Source organism: Pseudorasbora parva, chromosome 10 (assembly GCF_024679245.1).
Source record: "Pseudorasbora parva isolate DD20220531a chromosome 10, ASM2467924v1, whole genome shotgun sequence".
NCBI lineage: Eukaryota > Metazoa > Chordata > Actinopteri > Cypriniformes > Gobionidae > Pseudorasbora > Pseudorasbora parva.
Window position 1 is genome coordinate 39,835,387 of NC_090181.1, and position 23,766 is coordinate 39,859,152.

General features: G+C 40.7%; 1 protein-coding gene across 2 annotated transcripts in view; it reads right to left on the minus strand.

Annotated features, from left to right (window-relative positions):
• Positions 1 to 23,766, minus strand: part of grm1b (glutamate receptor, metabotropic 1b) — a 51,780-nt gene that overhangs the window by 11,481 nt on the left and 16,533 nt on the right. For both annotated transcript variants that reach the window (XM_067456113.1, XM_067456114.1), the window contains exons 6-10: positions 21,800 to 22,035; positions 13,494 to 13,740; positions 11,611 to 11,779; positions 11,345 to 11,471; positions 6,576 to 7,506 (exon numbers count right to left, since the gene is read on the minus strand). In XM_067456113.1, coding sequence (XP_067312214.1) covers positions 6,576 to 7,506; positions 11,345 to 11,471; positions 11,611 to 11,779; positions 13,494 to 13,740; positions 21,800 to 22,035 — 1,710 coding nt within the window. The remainder of the gene's footprint in view (positions 1 to 6,575; positions 7,507 to 11,344; positions 11,472 to 11,610; positions 11,780 to 13,493; positions 13,741 to 21,799; positions 22,036 to 23,766) is intronic.

Consider the following 23,766-nt stretch of genomic DNA (forward strand, 5'->3'; position numbering starts at 1 on the left):
TGCATGGGCTCCGGGTCGAAGGTGTAGCTGACCGCATCCGTTGCGCTGGCCTGAGGGCATTCGACACTCCCATGCTGAGGCTCCATCCTGGACCTCAGCCGACTCAGACGAGCGTCCACCCTCAAAGCAAGGTCAATGAGACCGTCAATCTTCTCCGGAAGGTCGATGGCGAATATCTCCTTCTGGATGCGGTCAGCCAGCCCATGCAGGAACATGTCCCACTGTGCCTCCTCGTTCCACTTGCACTCGGCGGCCAGGGTGCGGAACTCGATGGAATAATCCGAGACCGAGCGGTTACCTTGGCGGAGCTCTGCGAGTTGACATGCCGCTTCTCTTCCGGTCACCGCTCGGTCAAACACCCTTCTCATCTCTGCCGCCAGCGTCTGGAACGAGGAGCAGCAAGGATGTTGGTTCTCCCACACCGCCGTTCCCCAAAGTGCGGCTCGTCCGGAGAGCAGGGTGAGGACGAATGCCACCTTGGATCTTCCCGTGTTGAAAGTCTGCGGTTGAAGAGCGAAAAACAAGGAACACTTGGTAAGGAAGGCTCTGCAATAATTGCTCTCACCGGCATAACTCTCGGGGGTAGGCAGACGTGGTTCCGGTTGCCGTGATGCAGATGGTGTGTGGGGAATCGGCGGTGGGTCGGGCACAGTGGGACCGACGAGTTGTTGCATCTGTTGGGTCAGCTCGGCCACCCGTGCCACCAAGGTGTGTACTGCCTGTCCTGTGGCAGTTAAGTTCGCCTCCTGCTGGTCCAGTCTCTCGTTGCTGCTGGTCAGTAGGGCGTTGATACTCGCTGAATCCATGGTTGGTCAGAGCGTTCTGTAACGGATTCACAGAGGCAGGATTCAAAAGCAAGTAATTAGTTTATTTGACGGATAGTGTCACAGAAGTCAAAACTCAGAACACTGAAGAAGTCCGGATAAGACAGAGCAGTGAGAGAGGCTCTGTTGGCGACACGGGCAGGCTGTGAGCAGCTGTGACTCGGGAGGTCGGTACAGGTAATCCGGGAAGGGATCCAGCGTTTCACGGAAGGGGGAAACGACAACCAACACGGAGACACAAGGGGAAACATCCAACAACGCTCTGACAAAGACAAGAGAGAAACAGAGAGACTAAATAGGGTGAAGGTGATGAGTTGCAGCTGGTGCAGGTGATCAGCCACAGGTGCGTGATGAGCCAATCCCAGGCTCCGCCCTCACCTACATTCAACACGCACCCAAGAGTGAGACAGGGAATCCATGAACCGTGACACTTGGCCTCCAAATTCCCCAAATCTCAATCCAATTGAACATCTGTTGGATGTGCTGAACAAATTAGTCCGATCCATGGAGGCCCCACCTCGCAACGTACAGGACTTAAAGGATCTGCTGCTAGCATCTTGGAGCCAGATACTACAGCTCAGCTTTAGGGGTCTAGTGGAGTCCATGCTTCGACTGGTCAGGGCTATGGGGGTACATTCTTCATACGTTGCTAACTCTGTTAGCTGGATTTGATTGTTGATGATTTGGAATGATCTCGGATTGTTAGGTTCTTCGACGCTCATCCTGGACTTGCTCATAGCAACAGGTCCATGAACTTAAACCTGCTCGGGAGCTGCTAATTTCATGCAAACAGGATTAGATTGCATCTTGAGGTGATACTTAAATTCTGTCTCAGCCACTTGCTACTTTATTACAAGAGTTGATTACTGAACCAGGGGCAATATTATGTTGAAATAATGATAATAATAATATAAAAACGTATTTGAAAATACAAACCTGATTCCAAAAAAGTTGGGACACTGCACAAATTGTGAATAAAAAAAGGAATGTAATAATTAACAAATCTCATAAACTTATATTTTATTCACAATAGAATATACAGTAGATAACATATCAAATGTTGGAAGTGAGACATTTTGAAATGTTATACGAAATATTAGCTAATTTTGGATTTCATGAGAGCTACAGATTCCAAAAAGTTAGGACAGGTAGCAATAAGAGGCCGGAAAAGTTAAATGTACATATAAGGAAAAGCTGGAGGACCAATTTGCAACTTATTAGGTCAATTGGCAACATGATTGGGTATAAAAAGAGCCTCTCAGAGTGGCAGTGTCTCTCAGAAGTCAAGATGGGCAGAGGACCCTTAGACGGCACTACATCCCGTATAGGAATGCTACTGTAATTGAAATCACAACATGGGCTCAGGACTACTTCCAGAAAATATTGTTGGTGAACACAATCCACCATTGCCAGCTAACTCTATAGGTCAGAAAAGTGTGTGGCTGTTCTAAACTCTATAGGTCAGAAAAGTGGAAAACTGTTCTATGGTCAGACGAATCAACATTTGAAGTTCTTTTTGGAAAACTGCCATATAATGCCATGTCATCCGGACTAAAGAGGACAAGGACAACCCAAGTTGTTATCAGCGCTCAGTTCAGAAGCCTGCATCTCTGATGGTATGGGGCTGCATGAGTGTGTGTGGCATGGTCAGCTTACACATCTGGAAAGGCACCATCAATGCTGAAAGGTATATCCAAGTTCTAGAACAACATATGCTCCCCTCCAGACGTTGTCTCTTTCAGGGAAGACCTTGCATTTTCCAACATGACAATGCAAGACCACATACTGCGTCAATCACAGCATCATGGCTGTGTAGAAGAAGGATCCGGGTACTGAAATGGCCAGCCTGCAGTCCAGATCTTTCACCCATAGAAAACATTTGGTGATCGTAAAGAGGAAGATGCGACAAAGAAGACCTAAGACAGTCGAGCAACTAGAAGTCTATATTAGACAAGAATGGGACAACATTCCTAAACTTGAGCAACTTGTCTCATCAGTCTCCAAAAATTTGCAGATTGAAGAAGAAGGGATGCCACATCGTGGTAAACATGGCCTTGTCCCAACTCTTTGAGATGTGTTGATGCCATAAAAATAATTTAAAATCAATGAAAATTATACATTTTCTTAGTTTAAACATTTTATATGTCATGTTGTATGTTGAATAAAATACTGAAATTTGAAACTTCCAAATCATTGCATTCTGTTTTTATTCACAATTTGTAGTGTCCCAACTTTTTTGGAATCGTGTTTGTAAAATTATAATGTTGTGTATAATTTTATTGACACAGCCACTTGTTTGAGAGATTTATTTGTGATGGAATAATTGCTTTATAATTGTATTGGAGGTTTACACACATGTTGTACAGTTAATCTGAACCGTGCATTAATTTGAGTGATGACATATTATGGGAGTGGCTTGATGCAGCACAAGAGATGCAGATGATATTATCTTGACCGTTAAGAAACTTTAATTAATACTAGTCATGTAACAAATGCGCTTCAAATTTAATAAAAAATGTAATTACAACATTGAAAACAAAAAAGTAAAGGGTGCAAATACTATAAAATCGTGATTATAAATAATTGGGAATCATGTTTATCAAAACATTGCACATTTCATTTATCTATTATAACTTTTATGTTTTATGGGACGGTTTGCAGCCGAGTGTGAAGCGGCTGGGATGAGAATCAGCACCTCCAAGTCCGAGGCCATGGTTCTCGGTCGGAAAAGGGTCACTTGCTCACTTCAGGTTGGTGGAGAGTTCTTGCCTCAAGTGGAGGAGTTTAAGTATCTTGGGGTCTTGTTCACAAGTGAGGGAAGGATGGAACGGGAGATTGACAGATGGATAGGTGCAGCATCTGCAGTAATGCAGGCGATGTACCGGTCTGTCGTGGTGAAGAAGGGGCTGAGCCGTAAGGCGAAGCTCTCGATTTACTGGTCAATCTACGTTCCTACTCTCACCTATGGTCATGAGCTGTGGGTCATGACCGAAAGGACAAGATCCCGGATACAGGCGGCTGAAATGAGCTTTCTCCGCAGGGTGGCCGGCCGCTCCCTTAGAGATAGGGTGAGAAGCTCGGTCACTTGGGAGGAGCTCAGAGTAGAGCCGTTGCTCCTTCACATCGAGAGGAGCCAGCTGAGGTGGCTCGGGCATCTATTTCGGATGCCTCCTGGACGCCTTCCCAGGGAGGTGTTCTGGGCACGTCCCACCGGGAGGAGGCCCCGGGGAAGACCCAGGACGCTGGAGGGATTATGTCTCCCGGCTGGCCTGGGAACGCCTCGGGGTACCCCCGGAGGAGCTGGAGGAAGTGGCCCGAGAGAAGGAAGTCTGGGCGTCTCTGCTTAGACTGTTGCCCCCACGACCCGGCCCCGGATAAGCGGAAGATGATGCATGAATGGATGTTTTATGTTGGTCATTTGGCTGTTTCCTCATAAAGGTCCAGAAACTCTTTTTGTTGTTGTTGTTTTCTTTATTTGTCACTTTTTTTGCCAGGGGGCTTTTTTTATTATATGATATCATTATGTTGCTGTCTTGCTGACAGCCAATCGCTGCATTACTGCATCTGCCCTCTTCAGTGAACACAAGAACGCGCAATAATCTAAGACAATTTAATCCAGATATTTTAATCCAATCCGCAAATTCATTTTGAAGAACCAAATTCGCCAGAGATCAGTTATCACGATTAAAAGATCTGGGATCTGTCAAATCATCTCAGATGTATTAAGCGAGGTACAAAGAACGGACCCCTGGTCAAAAGGTGGGAAACACTATTTTTTATGTTTTTGAAAGAAGTCTCTTATGCTCTTATGCTTTATTTAAAATTTATTTTTAAATAATGGTTTTGTATTTGAATATACTAGAAAATATAATTTATTTCTGTGATGTAAAGCTGAATTTTCATCAGCCATTTTTCCAGTCTTCAGTGTGATATAATCCTTCAGAAACTCTAATATGCTGATTTATTATTAAAGTTGGAAATGGTTGTGCTGCTTAATATTTTTTATAACCTGTGATACTTTTTTCTGGATTCTTTGATAATATATATATACTTTTATTCAGCAAGGATGTGTTAAATGGATACAAAAGTAATAGTTAAGATTTATATTGTTAGAAAATAATAATATTTTAAATAAATGCTGGTCTTTTTAACTTATAATAAGGCAATGTACTTTCTGTTACTGTTTTTTCTGTATTTTTGATCAAATAAATGTAGGTTTAATGAGCATAAGAGTCTTCTTTCAAAAACATTAATTAAAATACAACAGTTTGACGGCACAAGTGTGAAATAAGAAACAACAAAAGAATGTCTTTAAAAACCTTCTTTTGTGCAGAACTACATTCTTCCGCCACAAATTCAAATTTCAAATTGACTATTTAACAGTTGAGCCCAAGCCTCCGTTACTAATTCTAAAACTTTAGAACTAGTAACAAAGGGACGCCGAGTCGCTTCATTGAAGCATATTGTATTATGTAGAGTAAACTATCATGAGAGAGAGAGAGAGAGAGAGAGAGAGAGAGAGAAATCTACTAAGCGAGTGTATTACCTCCACCTAGCGTAGCATTCTTGATGTCAATATTCATAATCACAAAATCAAAAGTGATATCTTTGTCCTTTTAATAGTTAAGGGAAATTCCCATGACAGCGCTAGTAAATTAATTAGTCGGTTGCATTTTATTTGGTGTTGTTAAAGTAAAAATTACTTCTTTGTTTGTTGTTTCAGTCCATTTCAATATAAAAGTCTTTGCTACTGACTCACTCATAAAGGCAGTCTTTGCTGCCATCTAATTTTCATATGCTGAACGTCCGCTGATGGCCTGGAGCTCACATCTCTGAAAATGTCTGAATAAATTGTCAAATAGGTGCTGTTTATAGCTATGTCACACACTGTGTGTGTGTGTGTGTGTGTGTGTGTGTGTGTGTGTGTGTGTGTGTGTGTGTGTGTGTGTGTGTTGTGTGTGTGTGTGTGTGTGTGTGTGTGTGTGTGTGTGTGTGTGTGTGTGTGTGTGTGTGTGTGTGTGTGTGTGTGTGTGTGTGTGTGTGTGTGTGAATGCGTGTAAACAATTCCATAAAATAGCAAAATAGCAGCATTTCTACTAGTACTCTCAGACTTTTGGTCCCCACTTTATATAACCAAATACATAACAAATATACAAGGAACTTTAGCTTATTTTATGATTTCCCCATTTTATTTGGAACTTGATGGACTCGAACCAAAAGACCAGATTATTTATAACAAATTAATTAGCCTGGCATCAGTGCACAAACACCTTTGCATTATGGGCCATTTAATTGAAAAAAAAAGACTGTAAAAAGTTTGCAACTGAACACAGCTGTTGCAAACCACTCCATGTTTTGTTTGACTGCTTTCATCTGAAGATAACAACAAATATATTTACTGTGGAATAAAATTATTGCAAAATCTTTGCCGGCATTTTCCGGAAAAATCTCATACTGTTCAGCAATAGTTGGTTGTAGAAGAATAACAACTATTGGACTGTGCCATTACGTACATCTAAAGCTACTAAAGTCACACAGTCTCTCCCAGCCCTGTTGCTTAGACGCCCCTGGGTGTGCAGGTTTTAATTGTAGTTGACCTGCAAATTGCAAGATGTCTGAGAAAGCCGTTAATTGAGTGAGCTCCTGGAAATGGCATGATCCTGAGGCCTGGAGAGAATTACAGGACTGGACCCATGGGCTCTAACGCAACAGGACGGAGAGAGACTGCGCTGATGCCGCTGAGCTACTTACTTGGCATTTCCAGATGTGTTCTTCTTACGTTTGAACATGTTTAGCAGGCTGTTGCTCCTGCAAGCAATTTTTCCATCGCCCACGTGCATACGCACCACATCGGATGTGGTGAACGCGCTGCGTACGTTCCTCTCGGGCTTGGCGAGGATTATGTACATTTTTGGCGTGAACATGCAGCCGAGAGCCACCGTCACGCTGAGACTCACAGAGAAGGATGTGGTGATGATCTTGTAGTTGGAGCCGAAGTAAATCGGCACAAAGGCCAACCAGATAATACAGGTGGTGTACATGGTGAAGGCAATGTACTTGGCCTCGTTGAAGTTGGCAGGGACGTTGCGAGTTTTAAACGCATAATAGGTGCAGCTGAGAATGAGCAGGCCATTATAGCCCAGTGGCGCCACCATGCCCACATTACTGGTATTGCATATTAGAAACACTTCTCGAATACTGGGGTAGGACTTTATCGGCTCTGGAGGCTCTAAGATGATCAACGTGACCTCCAAAGTCAGTTGCATGCTGATGAGGATGAACGCGATCACCACTTGCGCCCAGGCACTCATGAAGCGCGGTTTGCGTGTGCATATCTTCTTCTTGCTGCCGGCCAGAATGCGGGCAATGCGGTTCGTCTTCGTGACGAGAGCCGAGTAGCACATGGAGGCAGAGAGGCCAACGAGGAGACGCTGCAGGTAACATGAGGCTAGAGTGGGACGGGCAATGAGAGTGAAAGGGCAAATGTAACCCAGGAAGATGCCAGCCAGGATGATGTAGCAAAGTTCACGGCTGGAGGACTTGACGACTGGCGTGTCTCGGTACAGTATAAAGATGAAGGTGACAAAACTGGTCACTAGGATGCCCAGACATGAAAAGACGACAGCCGCAATGGATTCAGGATGACTCCACTCCAGGTAGCGCAGGGGAAGTGGCTCACAGACTGAAAAGACAAGACAAAATTATTATATCAATGTGAGACTATGAACACAATGCATGCAATTATTAGGCAAGCATTACTATTATTATTGCTGTACTGTTGTAGTAATCAAAACAATTTTTTGAAGGTCTTGGGCTTATCTAGGAATCTAATACGTTTGTACTCTGTCTTGTCTTGGTCTCAGACTAAGAGGACTCTGGGTTTTAAGATTGGTCAGGACCAGGTAGGGATGGCAGGGATATCACTAATATGCTCTATATAGTGTATCATTTTTATAACTGACCTACACTGAAATAGAAGCTGAGCCAAAGATACAGACCAGAATATCATAGGAAACCACTCTGAACACCATATCAACTGCATAGCAACACACACACACAAAATACTCAGAACACATTAGCAACGCACAGAAACCCACTCAGACCTTAGGACAGCAAGTAACCACTTAAAACATCCTAGCAACTGCATAGCTACACACAATAAAATACATCTTGGCAAACAGTCACAAAATAAGAAGTTCTACAAATTTTTATTTTAAAACTTGGGCCAGTGTGTAACCACTCTTACTCAATAAAAATATATAGGAATGTACTGCAAAATATAATGTGATATATTACATAATACATTTCCATATATGGAAAACTAGTGCTTACATTTTTCAATATAATGCAATGCATTGATCCTGTATGGGTAAATATTGAAACATCTATTTAGAAATTAAGGCAAAAAAAGCATGACATGTAATATTTATAAAGTTGTATGTTTTATTGTGTTTGCAATGAATATATTTGCTCAATGATAATGTAGGGGGGAGATCTGTTAGTGTTTCAGACTGTTACTATAATAAAAAAGTAATGGCTGTGCCCTCTTCAGCATAAAATCAAGCACATTGCAGAATGCAGACACTTCTACAAACATTTGTGATTTGTGACTTTCACAATCTGCTCAGTTACTGGAATTTTCACACACAACCATTTCTAGGGTTTACAAAGAATGGTGTGAAAAGAGAAAAACATCCAGTATGCGGCAGTCCTGTGGGTGAAAATGCCTTGTTGATGCTAGAGTTCAGAGGAGAATGGGCCGACTGATTCAAGCTGATAGAAGAGCAACTTTGACTGAAATAACCACTCGTTACAACCGAGGTATGCAGCAAAGCATTTGTGAAGCCACAACACGCACAACCTTGAGGCGGATGGGCTACAACAGCAGAAGACACCACCGGGTACCACTCATCTCCACTACAAATAGGAAAAAGAGGCTACAATTTGCATGAGCTCACCAAAATTGAATGGTTGAAGACTGGAAAAATGTTGCCTGGTCTGATTACTGTTAAGACATTCAGATGGTAGAGTCAGAATTTGGCGTAAATAGAATGAGAACATGGATCCATCATGCCTTGTTACCACTGTGCAGGCTGGTGGTGGTGGTGTAATGGTGTGGGGGATGTTTTCTTGCCACACTTTAGGCCCCTTAGTGCCAAATGGGCATCATTTAAATGCCACGGCCTATCTGAGCATTTTTTCTGACCATGTCCATCGCTTTATGACCACCATGTACCCATTCTCTGATGGCTACTTCTAGCAGGATAATGCACCATTTCACAAAGCTCAAATCATTTCAAATTGGTTTCTTGAACATGACAATGAGTTCACTGTACTAAAATGGCCCCCACAGTCACCAGAGCTCAACCCAATAGAGCATCTTTGGGATGTGGTGGAACGGGAGCTTCGTGCCCTGGATGTGCATCCCACAAATCTCCATCAACTGCAAGATGCTATCCTATCAATATGGGCCAACATTTATAAACAATGCTTTCAGCACCTTGTTGAATCAATGCCACGTAGAATTAAGACAGTTCTGAAGGTGAACGGGGGTTAAACACAGTATTAGTATGGTGTTCCTAATAATCCTTTAGGTGAGTGTATTAGTAAATATAATGTCACATACTTTTAAATATATGAAAAGCGGCAATTCCTTATGTATTATTAAGCAATGCCTTGGCAACCAGAAACAAAATTTAAGATGGGTTCTGTTGTTTTAGTTTAGTAAGTAACCAGCAACCACGTTTAACATCCTAGCAACTGCATAACAACACACTGAAATGTTTCAGCACACGTTTTAACCACATAGTAGCCTAATGCCCTGGCAACCTCTCACAAAATGTTCTTTTAACATGGGCCACTGTATAGTGCAGAACATACAACACACCTGCAGAGCTTTTTCCCATTTTACTATGGACTAAAATGCCTATATAATTCATAGGATTTGACACATTATGAATTTATGCTTCCACCAATATGCAAACACTCTAAGGGGCCAACAGGGGGTTGTGATCAAAGCGTACATTGTTGAATATGAAATAAAAATGGCAAAAGTGTACACTTCACATTGCTGTGTCTTTTGTAGGACTGGCCATCTGAGTGTGGCTTATGCACCAAGTGCTAAAGTAGGTTTCCAGCTCACCTAAAAATAAACAGCACCTCCACTAAGGGACCAGCCATAAGAAAGAACCAAGCCAAAGGAGACTTGAGAGACTGCAGCAGGAGAGAGGAAATGAATGCTTCCTCATTACCAACACCAGTATTCACGAAAGCCTTTTACGAAAGATAAAACTCATGGAGATCTTAAGGACACAACCATTTATATCTAGTGGGACATGAATAACTTCCTAAATGATAAATACAATTTCTATTTTTTAACATTTCTGACCATCTCAGCATGAGCTTTTCTTGAGCTATGGTGAATCTGTGCATTACGGCAATAACACAGAATGGAACTATAGAGTGAACTAATAAAAAATACATTGCTAGGACACTCTAAGCTGCTGCATTGACATTGACCATCATAGTGTATGAAAATAGGCCAGAGAAGTAGGCAGTGAAGTAGGGCTGTCACAGGCGATAAGTTGCACGGCGCAAGCAATCTGTAAAAATGATAAATGGCCTTCAGGTGTCATGGGGAACCTTTTGAAAATAGGACAGTGAAGGTCTTTTAAAGAGCCAAATCAGTTATAATGCAAGATTTGGAGAATGGTCTTCAGCATGGATGTTTGATGACGACACTGTAATGCTTTGATTCAGACACATAATTTTTCTCTTGACTTCAAAACTCAAAAACAATTAATGAATTACCAAAACTCTGGGCAATAGAACCATAGGTAAAGCCTTAAGTTCTAGATTTATACATTTTATGAAGAAAACAGATTGTGTTTGTCCATGCAAAAGTCATTGACAAGTCTGATTGCTTAGAAAAATAATTTTAAACTTCTCCTCAACAAGCCTGATAATAAGAGTCTTTCATGTCTAGAACAAATGCTGACAGATAATGGATTGTTTTAAGATGCAGACTAGCTTATATATTAGAATATTTAGTTTTATAAAAACATTCAACTCAAGACCGGTTGATTATGTTACATTGTTCCCCTTTAGTATCTCAATTGTTTCTCAAAGACTAAGACTAGACTAAACAAAGAACCTTTGGAGACTTTGCTCAAGTCTCTTGACTCTCAGATTTGAATTTATTTATGCATTGCTAAGAAAAAGACTCCAGTAATTTCATATGTCTCTTCTACAGCTTACAAAGAGATATCTAAGCTCTTCAATACGACCTCAAACATTTCTCATCTTATTATATTCTTCCAAGATCCAATTTTCTCAGCTATGCTATGCAGATTCATTTTATACAGTAGATCTTTACTTGTACTTGGTCAACTATAGTCTCTATAGTGACTATTTTTACTTTCTTCTGAGGAATTTTAGGAGAAACATCTGATAAGTTAAAACTGACCACATTAATCAAAATGACTATGGCAATGAAAGGACGACAATTGCAAATTAAGTACCTTGAAGTTCTTCATCTGGCCACCATCCCAGCTCACAGGCTTTGCAGGTGAACTCATCCTGGACATATTCATTGTCCTTACAGGCCGTACAGATCCAACAGCAGCTCACTTCCCCTTTCCTGATCACCTGTGCGGACACATAACAGCACATTACATGCATTTCCCCAGTGGACTACAGTTTATTTTTGTATTTTAAGGAGAAGAAGCAGCAACATTAAAAAAAAGGCAACAATACATTTTTTTTGCTAATACATATACAAACATACCTTGATCTCTCCTTTGGAACAGGGCTCACTGCAGACAGATCGGACCATCTCACTGCGGTTCATCTGGATCATATAATCATCAATATTCAGAATGCCTTCATGCCACGAGCCGACGTTTATATAGTCGAAGACTCCAGGCTCTACATACTGCAGGTTCATAATGTCATACCTTCAAGAAAGAGATATAAACACAGAAGTTATTTTACAGTCTAGCATAATTACTTTTTTTGCTCATGGTTACATTTAAGAATTTATTAGGCAGGTGCATTTATACAAAGGGAATTTGCACTGCATTCAAAATATAAATTCAGTTTAAGTAAGAAAGTTTACATTAAAGGGACAGTTCATGCAAAAATCCTGTCAATAATTACTCACCCTCATGTCATTCCAAACTCGTAAAGACTTTTGTTCATCTTCAGAACATAAATTAAGCTATTTTTGGTGATATTCACATATGCTTCATTCATCAGCTTACACATGAGTTGTGGTAAACGGCATGCTCAAGCGTGTTCACTTGAGGTGCGAGAACCAATGAGGTTTATTCTTGTAGTACGCAGCACGTCATAGGTTTCTCAAGAACCAATGAGGTTCATTCTCATGTTACGCAGCACGTTTGAGCTTCAGCAAGAACCAATGAGGTTCATTCTTGTGTTGCGCAGCACGTTTGAGGTTCCTCAAGAACCAATGAGGTTCATTCTCGTGTTACACAGCACGTTTAAGGTTCCTCAAGAACCAATGAGGTTCATTCTTGTGTTACGCAGCACGTTTAAGGTTCCTCAAGAACCAGTGAGGTTCATTCTTGTGTTGCAGAGCACGTTTGAGGTTCCTCAAGAACCAATGAGGTTCATTCTCGTGTTACACAGCACGTTTGAGGTTCCTCAAGAACCAATGAGGTTCATTCTTGTGTTGCGCAGCACGTTTAAGGTTACTCAAGAACCAATGAGGTTCATTCTTGTGTTGCGCAGCACGTTTGAGCTTCAGCAAGAACCAATGAGGTTCATTCTTGTGTTACGCAGCATGTTTGAGTTTTCTCAAGAACCAATGAGGTTCATTCTGGTGTTACGCAGCACGTTTAAGGTTCCTCAAGAACCAGTGAGGTTCATTCTGGTGTTGCGCAGCACGTTTAAGGTTACTCAAGAACCAATGAGGTTCATTCTTGTGTTGCGCAGCACATTTGAGCTTCCTCAAGAACCAATGAGGTTCATTCTCGTGTTACACAGCACATTTGAGCTTCAGCAACAACCAATGAGGTTCATTCTAGTGTTACGCAGCACGTTTGAGCTTCCTCAAGAACCAATGAGGTTCATTCTTGTGTTACGCAGTACGTTTAAGGTTCCTCAAGAACCAATGAGGTTTATTCTTGTGTTACGCAGCACGTTTAAGGTTACTCAAGAACCAATGAGGTTCATTCTTGTGTGACGCAGCACATTTAAGGTTCCTCAAGAACCAATGAGGTTCATTCTTGTGTTGTGCAGCACGTTTAAGGTTCCTTTAAGAACCAATGAGGTTCATTCTTGTGTTGCAGAGCACGTTTGAGCTTCAGCAAGAGGTTTGGTCTCATCCATCAAGCAGGTTCCATTGAGTTAAAGTGAGTTATGTTGCTGTCAATGAAGGGACAGAAAGCTCTCATATTTTATCAAAAAGATCTTTTGTTTTTCGAAGATGAACGTCGATGGGTTTGGAACGACATGAGGGCGAGTAATTAATGACAGAATTTTCAAAACATCCAGAAATGACTGCAAGTGAGTGTTTGCTGAAGCCAGGGCAGTGGACTTATCGGATTCAACTCCACGGTGGTTTAAAAATTAATTAATAGCTATTTTTTGTGTCATTCATTTAGTGCATGAAATGTAGCTTTATGTAGGCCAGTAAGTAAGACTGACCTGCCTGGAGAGTCCCCGTTTTCATCGAACCACACATCTTCTCCAGACACGCCAGTAAAGGAGGTCTTAAGGAGAGAGTCCAGCAGTTTGCTGCCATCAATGGGGTCCATTGCCTCACATAGTCCCACGTGACCCGGGCACAAATGCTCATGCATATCATGAAGGCCGTGAGCCATGGCATAGATGGCATTAATGACAAACCCCATCTTACTGTCCTGGACATAGTTGTCCTCAAGGCTTTCATAACCTGCGAGAATCAGCAAACCAAACGACAATTATTAGAGCATCACTGGGAAAAATGTAGCAACTTAGTCAACATGAAACAACATTTGCAACCCAATTTACTTCCTTATATATCTAAACAGCTATTTGACTACTGGTGAACATTATCCAACAGCCTGCATGGTCTAAGTGATGTTAGCTGAAAAGGAAAGTCTTTTTATATAGACAATGAAGACAAATAGTTTTACTTTGGCATAACATGCACAGTAAGACCAGAAACATGCATTAAGAAAGTAAATAGGGTCAATTGATTTCATATTGACTACAGTAAATAATTTAGCAATACCTGCAAATTCTGCAAAATAATTATTCCACTTTTACTGAAATGAAAATCACTGTTACAAAAAACAAAACAAAAACACTGTAACAGTTCAGCCATATTTTCAGACCCCATTTTATGTAAACGTAATTTTTGAGCACTTGAAAGGGAACGATAGGGTGTCCTGAGACGCATTATTATTCTGATGCCACGGGCGACAGGACAGTACATTTTTTCTATTTCCATTGGACAGTGAATCAAAAGACAGCGGCATTAAAGATCAAATGAAATGCTTGTAACCAAACTCAGCATTTAATTAGTAACGGACATGATGTTGACATTATTATTAATTGAGCGAGGAAATTCATTATTAATCCGTGTTCTCATTCTTGCCCGTCTCCCTCATGAATCAGAGTAAATGTGGCTGACAATTGAAGACAAAAAGAAAAAGAAAAGATTGCTGTATTGATTCAAAGGAACGGGCAATGTCAAAGGACACCCTATCGGATCATTATCTGGTGATCTGTAAAAAGCCAGCAAGAAGCATCAGGCACCGTAGCTGATAAATATGATGATTTTGAAGATTAAGAACATATTTTTCAAAGAAAACTCTCATCATAACATGGCTTTCACATTATACATGTGTAAAATAAAGGGCATTGCGGCAAGCAAAGTGTGCAGGCTAAAACCTAGGCATGCTTTGTTGAAAATGCTGTCTTAGTTGAGCCCTCATTTACAGGCACAAACCATAATAAAGCAGTGACACTTTGAGGACAAACTGAAACATTAAATCCATGTTTTATTAATGATAGAGGCAGATTGCGAGAAGGATTTCTCAGTGTTTCTTACACCCTGGTTCTCTATTAAATCATTTATGTTCAACTTATTTTCTATGGTATGTCAAAAGTTTGTTTACATGCAAGGAGAAATATTTAGGTCTTAGTAAAGATATGATACTGTGCTATGATATTTCAACTCAAAAATCATTTCATCACATAAATGTATCATCAAATATGTGTGTGTGTGTGTGTGTGGGGGGGTGCTGTCTAACTTTAACTTTCTAACTAAAATTGATTTTTTTTATGAGTAAATAAGTAAGTAATCAGCATATACTATGGCCCCATTTATCATGTTTAAAATTCGGTGCAAATTTTGCTGGATAATAATGTGTCCCTACTACTGTTACTATTATTTATGTCAAAAAATAGTGAACAACACAACACCAAACTCTAAAACATTCTTCCACCAAAGTCACAGTATGACATCGATACAGTATATATTTTTGTTGTTGTTGTGCATGTTTAGCAGATGCATGTTGTAAATGGAGCCGAATCTATAGAAATAAGAAGCGTGACCTCTTTATTTCTTCCCTCTGAAGGCTCTGATTTATATTAGCACAAGCAACTAAAAATGTTTGGAGCTTAAAAAAGTTCCCCACTGGAACATGCAGCATAGCCAACTGGCATGGTAGATCTAGTTAATGTTATTGGGATATAAAGTTCAAACTAAAGTGCCCATACAGATGCCAATATTTTGGGGATAAAACATCCCAATAACTTCATATATTAGAGGTCAACCGATATACAGTGTCTTTTTGTGACGTTGTTCACAACAGTAAAGGAATGTTCTAATAACCTTTACCAGTGATCTGAAAATGTAGAAAAAAGACTGTTTTATACAGACACAGATTCACAGAGCATAATTTCCTTTAAATTCGTATGGTTGTACAATATCAGTCGACCTCTATCTATATTTCTGAATTAAGGTGTCTCCACGTTAACTCTTCAGAAAAATATTCACTTACCATCTTGGAGTTCTAGACAAAGAAATAATAACAGAACAGCACACTATGACTATTTCTCTAATTTGTAACAGTTTTCATTTTGCCTTTATGTTCATGTTTTATAAACTTAAAATTATCATTTTAAATCAAAATCATTTGACCTATGAAAGTTCACCTCTTGCCTAAAACAACTAAAAAAACAAAACAAAAAACAAATAATAAATAAATAAATAAAAGTTATATAGCAAAGCAATGCTGTAAATAAAATATATATATATATATATGGACAACATGAAAATAGCATAAAATCAGATCCGATAATAAAGTGAGTGGCATGCTTTCGTGTATGTGTACTTGCACTTAAATAAGGGTTGTATAAAGGTTAAAAAATGTGTTATATATCACGTTAAAACATATTTAATGCATTGTGAAACAAGATGTGGCTCTGCAAAGAAAAAAAAAGAAGAAAAAAAAAAAAAGATGTCAGGTGCCACTAGTGTTGTCTCCAACTAGTGAGGCTAAACAGCTGATGTTAAATATCAACCCAGCCAGACAGAAATGTGCCTTATAAAAGAGTCAATTTACCTAGGTCACCTTTTTCAGTCAGCAGAGAATAACATACAAAGAATACAAAAAGGGCAGAAAAACACACACATATGCCTTTAAATTAGTATAAACCTAATAAGCAAGTATATTATTTTCTTCTGTTTTGGGAAATAACAGCTATTCTGTAACATGCAAAATGGGTCATTCCTGTTCTGCAGTACCTTTTGAACTTTTCTTTCAAATATATATTATCGTGTGGCAATTGCAATTTAAGAAGATATGTTTCTAAAACCTATTCTGGTCAGACACTTCAATAACTAAAAAAATGAACAGCAGCTAAGAGGATGTTAGAGAGAGCCTAAAATTGTCATTATTCAGTGATGGATTGACTAGTGAGCATGTCAACTTATTTATATACAATACTTTTTTAAATGTTGGTATTATCCAGTGGTGGGCCGTCAGGGCCAGCAGGGCCTGCTCTGCTGGCCCTGTCAAAATCAAAAAAATATATATTTTTCTAATTAAATTAATGTGTGTCTGAACATGTCTAAATTCAATTACTGTCAATTTCAGTATGTTAAAAATTATATTTCCAGAAAAAATGTGGTTATTTTTTGTGAGGCTGAGCTGTATTTTCCATATGTCATCATCGAAACGCATCACAGCTCCGTGGGCCAGCAATAGTAGTATAGCTAGCCTTCCATTGAAGCTGCTATTTTCCATTGGATCATAACTTTGACTGACGTGGGTCATCAGCCAATCAAATTTTGATGTGTAGTGACAGAACGGCCCAGAGGCCCAGCGGTGTGTCAGCGCTACCCCCCGCTGATGTCATCAGCCGTTTGAACTTTTGGCGGTTTTGTGCGATATAAGTGAAAGAAGCTATGGCCGCTGTTTTTACACCTGCTATCGATCCTGTTTCCGATCTCCTTCGCGTGCCTTTTTCAAGGCGCTCGTTTGGAGAGAAGAAAGAAATAATTTCAAAGGGAAGACCTACACCTAAGCTGGATGGGCTGACGAAGGTCAGTAAACGATTTGTGCGGCATTTTACTGAGGGCAACTATGATCGCTATGACTGGATTACAGCTAGCACCGACCGGAACAAGTTATTTTGCTGGCCGTGTTTGCTTTTTAATACAAGTGGGGGAACATGGAACAGCACAGGTTTTTCCAGCCTTAATAGCTTCACCAAGGCAGCTATCAAACACCAGGCATCCGAGCGTCACCTCACCGCGGTGGTACATTTGAAAACCTTTGGTGAGTCAAGGGTGGATTTGCAGCTGGATGACCAGCGGAGACGAGAGACAAGCCTGCACAATGAGAGAGTGAAGAAAAACCGGGACATTCTCAAGCGCCTAATTGATTGTGTCATCTTTTTGGGACAGCAAGAATTGTCTTTAAGGGGACATGACGAGGGGAAGGAGTCCTTCAATCGAGGTAATTTCTTGGAGTTACTATCTCTGCTATCAGAATATGATGCTGACTTGCGAAACCATCTAGCCACGGCCACCGTTTTTATGGGAACGTCTGGGAAAATTCAAAACGATCTTATAAATGCTGTTGCTGAGGTGCTAAATGATGCCATCAAAAAAGAGATTAACAACACCAAGTTTGTTGCGGTTATGGTGGATGAGACCACCGATTTCAGCAACACTGCACAGCTGTCATTTGTACTGCGGTACGTTACTGACATCGGAGTCAAAGAACGATTTTTAAAGTTTGAGGATGTCACAGAAAACAAACGAGCTCACGATATAGCAGCTTCAGTACTTGAAGTGTTGGGCAGCTATGATTGCAGAAAAAAGTTAGTGGCACAGTGTTATGACGGAGCCGCTGTAATGGCATCGGGACTTAATGGCGTACAGGCACGCGTAAAAGAAGACATCCCACAGGCTCTTTTTGTGCACTGTTATGCACACACATTAAATCTTGTGATGTCTCAGGGAGCATCCAAAATTAAGGACTGCAAGATTTTTTTTGCGAATCTGGGAGGACTGTCTGCATTTTTCACACGTTCACCGAAGCGCACAAAACTGCTGGATGAGTTTTGCGAGAGGCGGCTGCCGCGGGTCTCTCAGGTGAGATGGAACTTTAACTCCAGGTTGGTGGGCACGGTCCATGACAAAAGAGAAGAGCTGGTCATGCTTTTCCAGCACATCCTCGATCACGCGGAGGATTTTGACCGTGAAACGGTACATTGTGCATCAGGACACTTGTCACAGTTGAAAAGCTTTGAATTCTGTTTTTTTCTTTTTTCTTTCATCGGCATTTTTGCCTTTGCTGATGTGCTCTTCGGAGTACTGCAAAATAAGAGCCTGGACGTGCAGTTCAGTCTGGCCAGAGTTGGAGATTTTTGCCAGTTTCTTGAAGGCGAGCGTGGAAAATTTGAGGCCATCTATGAGAGGACAGTGGAGGCCGCGGGACAGCCGAGCGCAGCGAGAGGCCGAACAGACGCGCACGCACACTACAGACAGCTGCACACAGCGCTAATCGACAGCATCATCACGCAAATCAGGAATCGATTTGAGGATCACAAGCGTCTACTGTTTGTTGCATTGCTGGATGCACAGCTGTTTGCAAAGTTCAAGCAGACATTTCCTGAAGCAGAGCTCAGGAGCCTGGATGAGAGCTATGGCGCACAGTTTGACCTTGGCAGACTTAGAGCTGAGCTCAAAGTGATGTACAGCATGACAAACTTTCAGGGAAAGAGTCCAAGTGACCTACTGACATTTCTGAGGAGCACGGGGCTTGCAGTTAGTATGTCGCAGCTTTATGCCCTCACATGCTTGATTGTGACAATCCCAGTGTCCACCGCATCAGTCGAGCGATCTTTCTCAGCTCTCAAGCGCATCAAAACGTATTCACGAAATACAACAGGACAAACACGACTCTCTGCTCTGGCATCTATTTCCATAGAGAAGGAGCTGGTCATTCATCTTAAGCAGAACGCACAACTGCACGAGGAGGTCATTGAACGTTTCATCAGAAAGGATCGGAGGATGGATTTCATTTACAAGTAATGGGTGAGTGTTACTTGTTTAGGAGAAATAGTTATTGTGCTATTTTTAAACAGGATTTTTGTTATGGTTAATCTGTACCGCTGGAGTGATTGTGGGCACCAGAAGTTGATGCTGTGTTGATGTGCCTTTTTAGCTGTTATAATGTAGGCCTACTGTGGTTTGCGTGCACAGTGTTGCAGTCAGGTCCAAGCTTTTGCATTATTATTATTATTATTATTATTATTATTATTATTTAGCTTGGTAGTGCACCGTAGTGATTGTATTTTGTATATCGCTGTGTGTGTGGTGTTGCTATGGCAGCGGTGTGGGGTGTGTTGATCGTTAGTGCAGGCCCTGAATGAAACCCCACGGTACGCTACTGGTATTATCAGACTGTAATTTCATCAACAAAGATGGAAAAAAACTTGATATTGAATACATATAGTCGAAATTACCACCTAAATTGTTGGGCAGGTTTTTATAATAACTGGGTGCAAAGTGTAAGGCCATTTAACTGGATTAGGTCTGGGTGGGATTTCGAGTTTGTACGATATATCGATACATTATAAATGATAGCATATAGAACGTGGCAATACTGTACAGAGCCCGCAGTAGTTTGATATTATTAGCACATCTGAAAAAGGGTTAAATGCAGAGGACACAGAGTGAGCTGCTGCAGGAGAAGTGTATAATCCAATTTGAGTCTCCTCATTGGCAAAAGAATAACAAAATAATTCTGACTAAAAGATTGTTGGGCATTAAATGTGCCACATGTACATTTTTAAACCTTCAAGTATTTATATTTATTACATTATAGCAGTAACTGTGAAGTGACTATTGAAATGGACGAACAATCAAATATAGGCAAATATAATTACTAAGCTCAGATGAGTGAATGTGTTCCTCCGACTACATTTAGTCTGTGCTTTTGTTTTTATTTATTTTATTGTATATCGTCATTTAGACCAAAAATACAGAGATGTGATCTTTTTGTCCATGTTGCCTAGTCCTTACGAGGATCATACTGTTTTATTCACAGAAAATTATATAGGGCAAAGGATAAATTATAATCGCAAGAAGCAATATCAGAAAGGAGTTTCTCAGAGAAAAATTGCAAAGAGTTTGAAGTTCTACCATCATCTACAGTGCATAATATCATCCAAAGATTCAGAGAATCTGGAACAATCTCTGTGTGTAAGGGTCAAGGGCAGAAAACCATACTGGATGCCTGCGATCTTCAGGCCTTTAGACAGCACTGCATCACATACAGGAATGCTACTGTAATGGAAATCACAACATGGGCTCAGGAATACTTCCAGAAGTTGTTGTCGGTGAACACAACACAGTGCCATTCGCTGTAGCTGGCTAAAACTCTACAGGTCAAAAGACATCATATCTAAACATGATTCAGAAGCGCAGACGTTTTCTCTGGGCCAAGGCTCATCTAAAATGGACTGTGGCAAAGTGGAAAACTGTTCTGTGGTCAGACGAATCAAAATTTGAAGTTCTTTTTGAAAAACTGGGACACCATGTCATCCGGACTAAAGAGGACAAGGACAACCCAAGTTGTTATCAGCGCTCAGTTCAGAAGCAACATCTCCGATGGAATGGGGCTGCATGAGTGTGTGTGGCATGGGCAGCTTTCACATCTGAAAAGGCACCATCAATGCTGAAAGGTATATCCAAGTTCTAGAACAACATATGCTCCCCTCCAGACATCGTCTCTTTCAGGGAAGACCTTGCATTTTCCAACATGACAATGCCAGACCACATACTGCATCAATTACAAAATCATGGCTGTGTAGAAGAAGGATCCGGGTACTGAAATGGCCAGCCTGCAGTCCAGATATTTCACTAATAGAAAACATTTGGCGCATCATAAAGAGGAAGATGCGACAAAGAAGACCTAAGACAGTCGAACAACTAGAAGTCTGTATTAGACAAGAATGGGACAATATTCCCATTCCTAAACTTGAGCAACTTGTCTCCTCAGTCCCCAGACTTTTGCAGACTGTTATAAAAAGAAGAAGGGATGCCACACAGTGGTAAACATGGCCTTGCCCCAACTTTTTTGAGATGTTTTGATGCCATTATATTTAATATCAACTTATTTTCCCCTCAGAAATTTTACATTTTCTCAGTTGTATTCTGAATAAAATATTGAAACTTTGAAACCACATAATTGCATTCTGTTTTTATATACTATGTGTACAGTGTCCCAACTTTTTTGGAATCGGGTTAGTAAATTCATTCTAAATATTTCCCCCCATTTTGGAAACTAGTGCATAACAATCATCCAAACAAAAGTAGTGAAGTCTTTATTTGTTTGAATGAATTCATAGTTTAGCTAATTTATTAGGTCATCTATGATGGGAACATGAAAATGTACTGCATACAAGGAATGACCCATTTACAGCCTCTCTCTCACTCCTCGTACCTGAGCAGTTCTTCTTATAATTCATGTTTTCTTGTGGGTGTCCCGGGAGGCGACACTGGAAACGATGCTGCCAGAATTCAGCAAACCAGGGGTTTCTATTGTTGGTGTTGAGCCGTAACTTCAGGTAGTAGTCATCAAAAGATGTGACCTCCGCCGACTGTAGCTTCATAGTGATGCCGCCAACAGCTTCCTGCTCGTAGCCCTCCACGACCTCATCTCTGTCCGCCCAGCCATCACTATAGGAAACGGGTCACAAAGTGTCTAATTAGTAACCTAATTACCACCAGCTTCCTTTTCAATCTCTCACCTGCAATGCCCAAATAACACTGATGCTCAAGTGCATTGACCTACTTTAGCACAGACTCAGCACGCACAATACTTACTTTGTGTTTGAAGTTTCATCATTAGAGTATAAGTGATGAGATGATGGCTGCCAGCAGATTGATATAATCTTCTCTGAAACAATTCTAGGAGATAATGCTTTTAGCTACAACATCCAAAGTTAAATAGTGTGTAACTGGCTGCCTGCAATGCATAAACTGCTGGTATATCAAAATAGCATGAAAACATTTATATGAACAATATTATAGTCTATATTAGGCCAGCATTGGTCCCAGTTTTTTTTAGTCCAAGTCCATTCCTGCTTGAACGTGGTTGCTTGAGCTGATAATGAAGGTATCTTTCTGTGGTCATGGCATTAGTACCATCTGCCTCTCAGCATCTTCCTGGCAGAATGCCAAAAAATAACTATTATTAGTTGACACTTCATATTTCACTGATGACAAAAATTTACCATGAGCAGCAGATTGTCACTTCTCATTGTGATTACAACCCTGTATTATCAAAGAAATGCCATAAGAGTGTTTCTTTAACTTCAGGCACTTTAATGTCCCTGGAGTTGATTTTAATTAAAACCCAAAAGGATTCAGATTTTTAGGTCAAATAAAATCTGTCTTGGAAAGTTTTTGCATGTCATGTGTGGAAAACATCTCAGGTTAAAGATGTTTTCATGGTTCCCTGAGAAAGGGAATGAGACGCTGTGTCCCTTAGAGGGTGCTATGGGGAATGCCTTCAGCATGAAAGGTGTCTGAAGTATGAGTCAAAACATGACAATGAGCAGATGGCAGCCTATGATGTCAATAATGGTGCAACCGGGAGTATAAAAGGACACTTGTGAAATATTTCTTTCAATTCTTGTCTGAAGGAGATGTTGCCTGAAAGCATGCTGGCAAGGGGACACAGTGCCTTTTTCCACTTATCAGGGAAACATGGTTACATGCGTAACCTGAGAGGGCGCTATGCGCTTACACTGCATCCCATAGAGGGCGCTATGGGGAACCAAATAGCAACACCATACTGAAGGGATGAGTTCCTTAGTGGCTGACATAAGTCACAACTCAAAGGATTCCCCATTTCAAAGGTGCAAAAAAGAATCATGATTAACTAGCCCTTTGTAGCCCTTGCTACAAGACACCTTACAGGTAAGCTCAAGAGCATGGGTATTCCTAAGGACACCTTTAAGGGAATATTGTCTTAGATCTTTTGTCTTAGAGCTTTTCCAAGAATAGAGGCCTCAACAAGAAGACTCTAAAAGGAGGAAGCCTAATTACTTCTATAGAAGTATACTTCTATACTACTTCTAAGAGCCCTCAAATAAAAGGCCTAGTAACACACTAATCAAAAGGCAGTAGCCAAAAAAGCTCAGAAAGAGCTAGCAACTTAAACTCACTGGCCCGTGATGCTCTGCACAGCGGAGACCTCAATATAATGGCTTTCATAATGAGGAGGCCAAGCAACACTCTACACTAAGTTCAGAAGCCAAGGAGACTTACAGAGAGCCTAACAACCCTACCACCTAGCTGAGCTCTAGCAGTGGATGCCTCTGCATGATGAATCTCTAAAAAAAACCTCTCTAACCTAACTACGTTCTACATTCAGGAGAGTTTCTAAAGAGGCTCACATAGAGC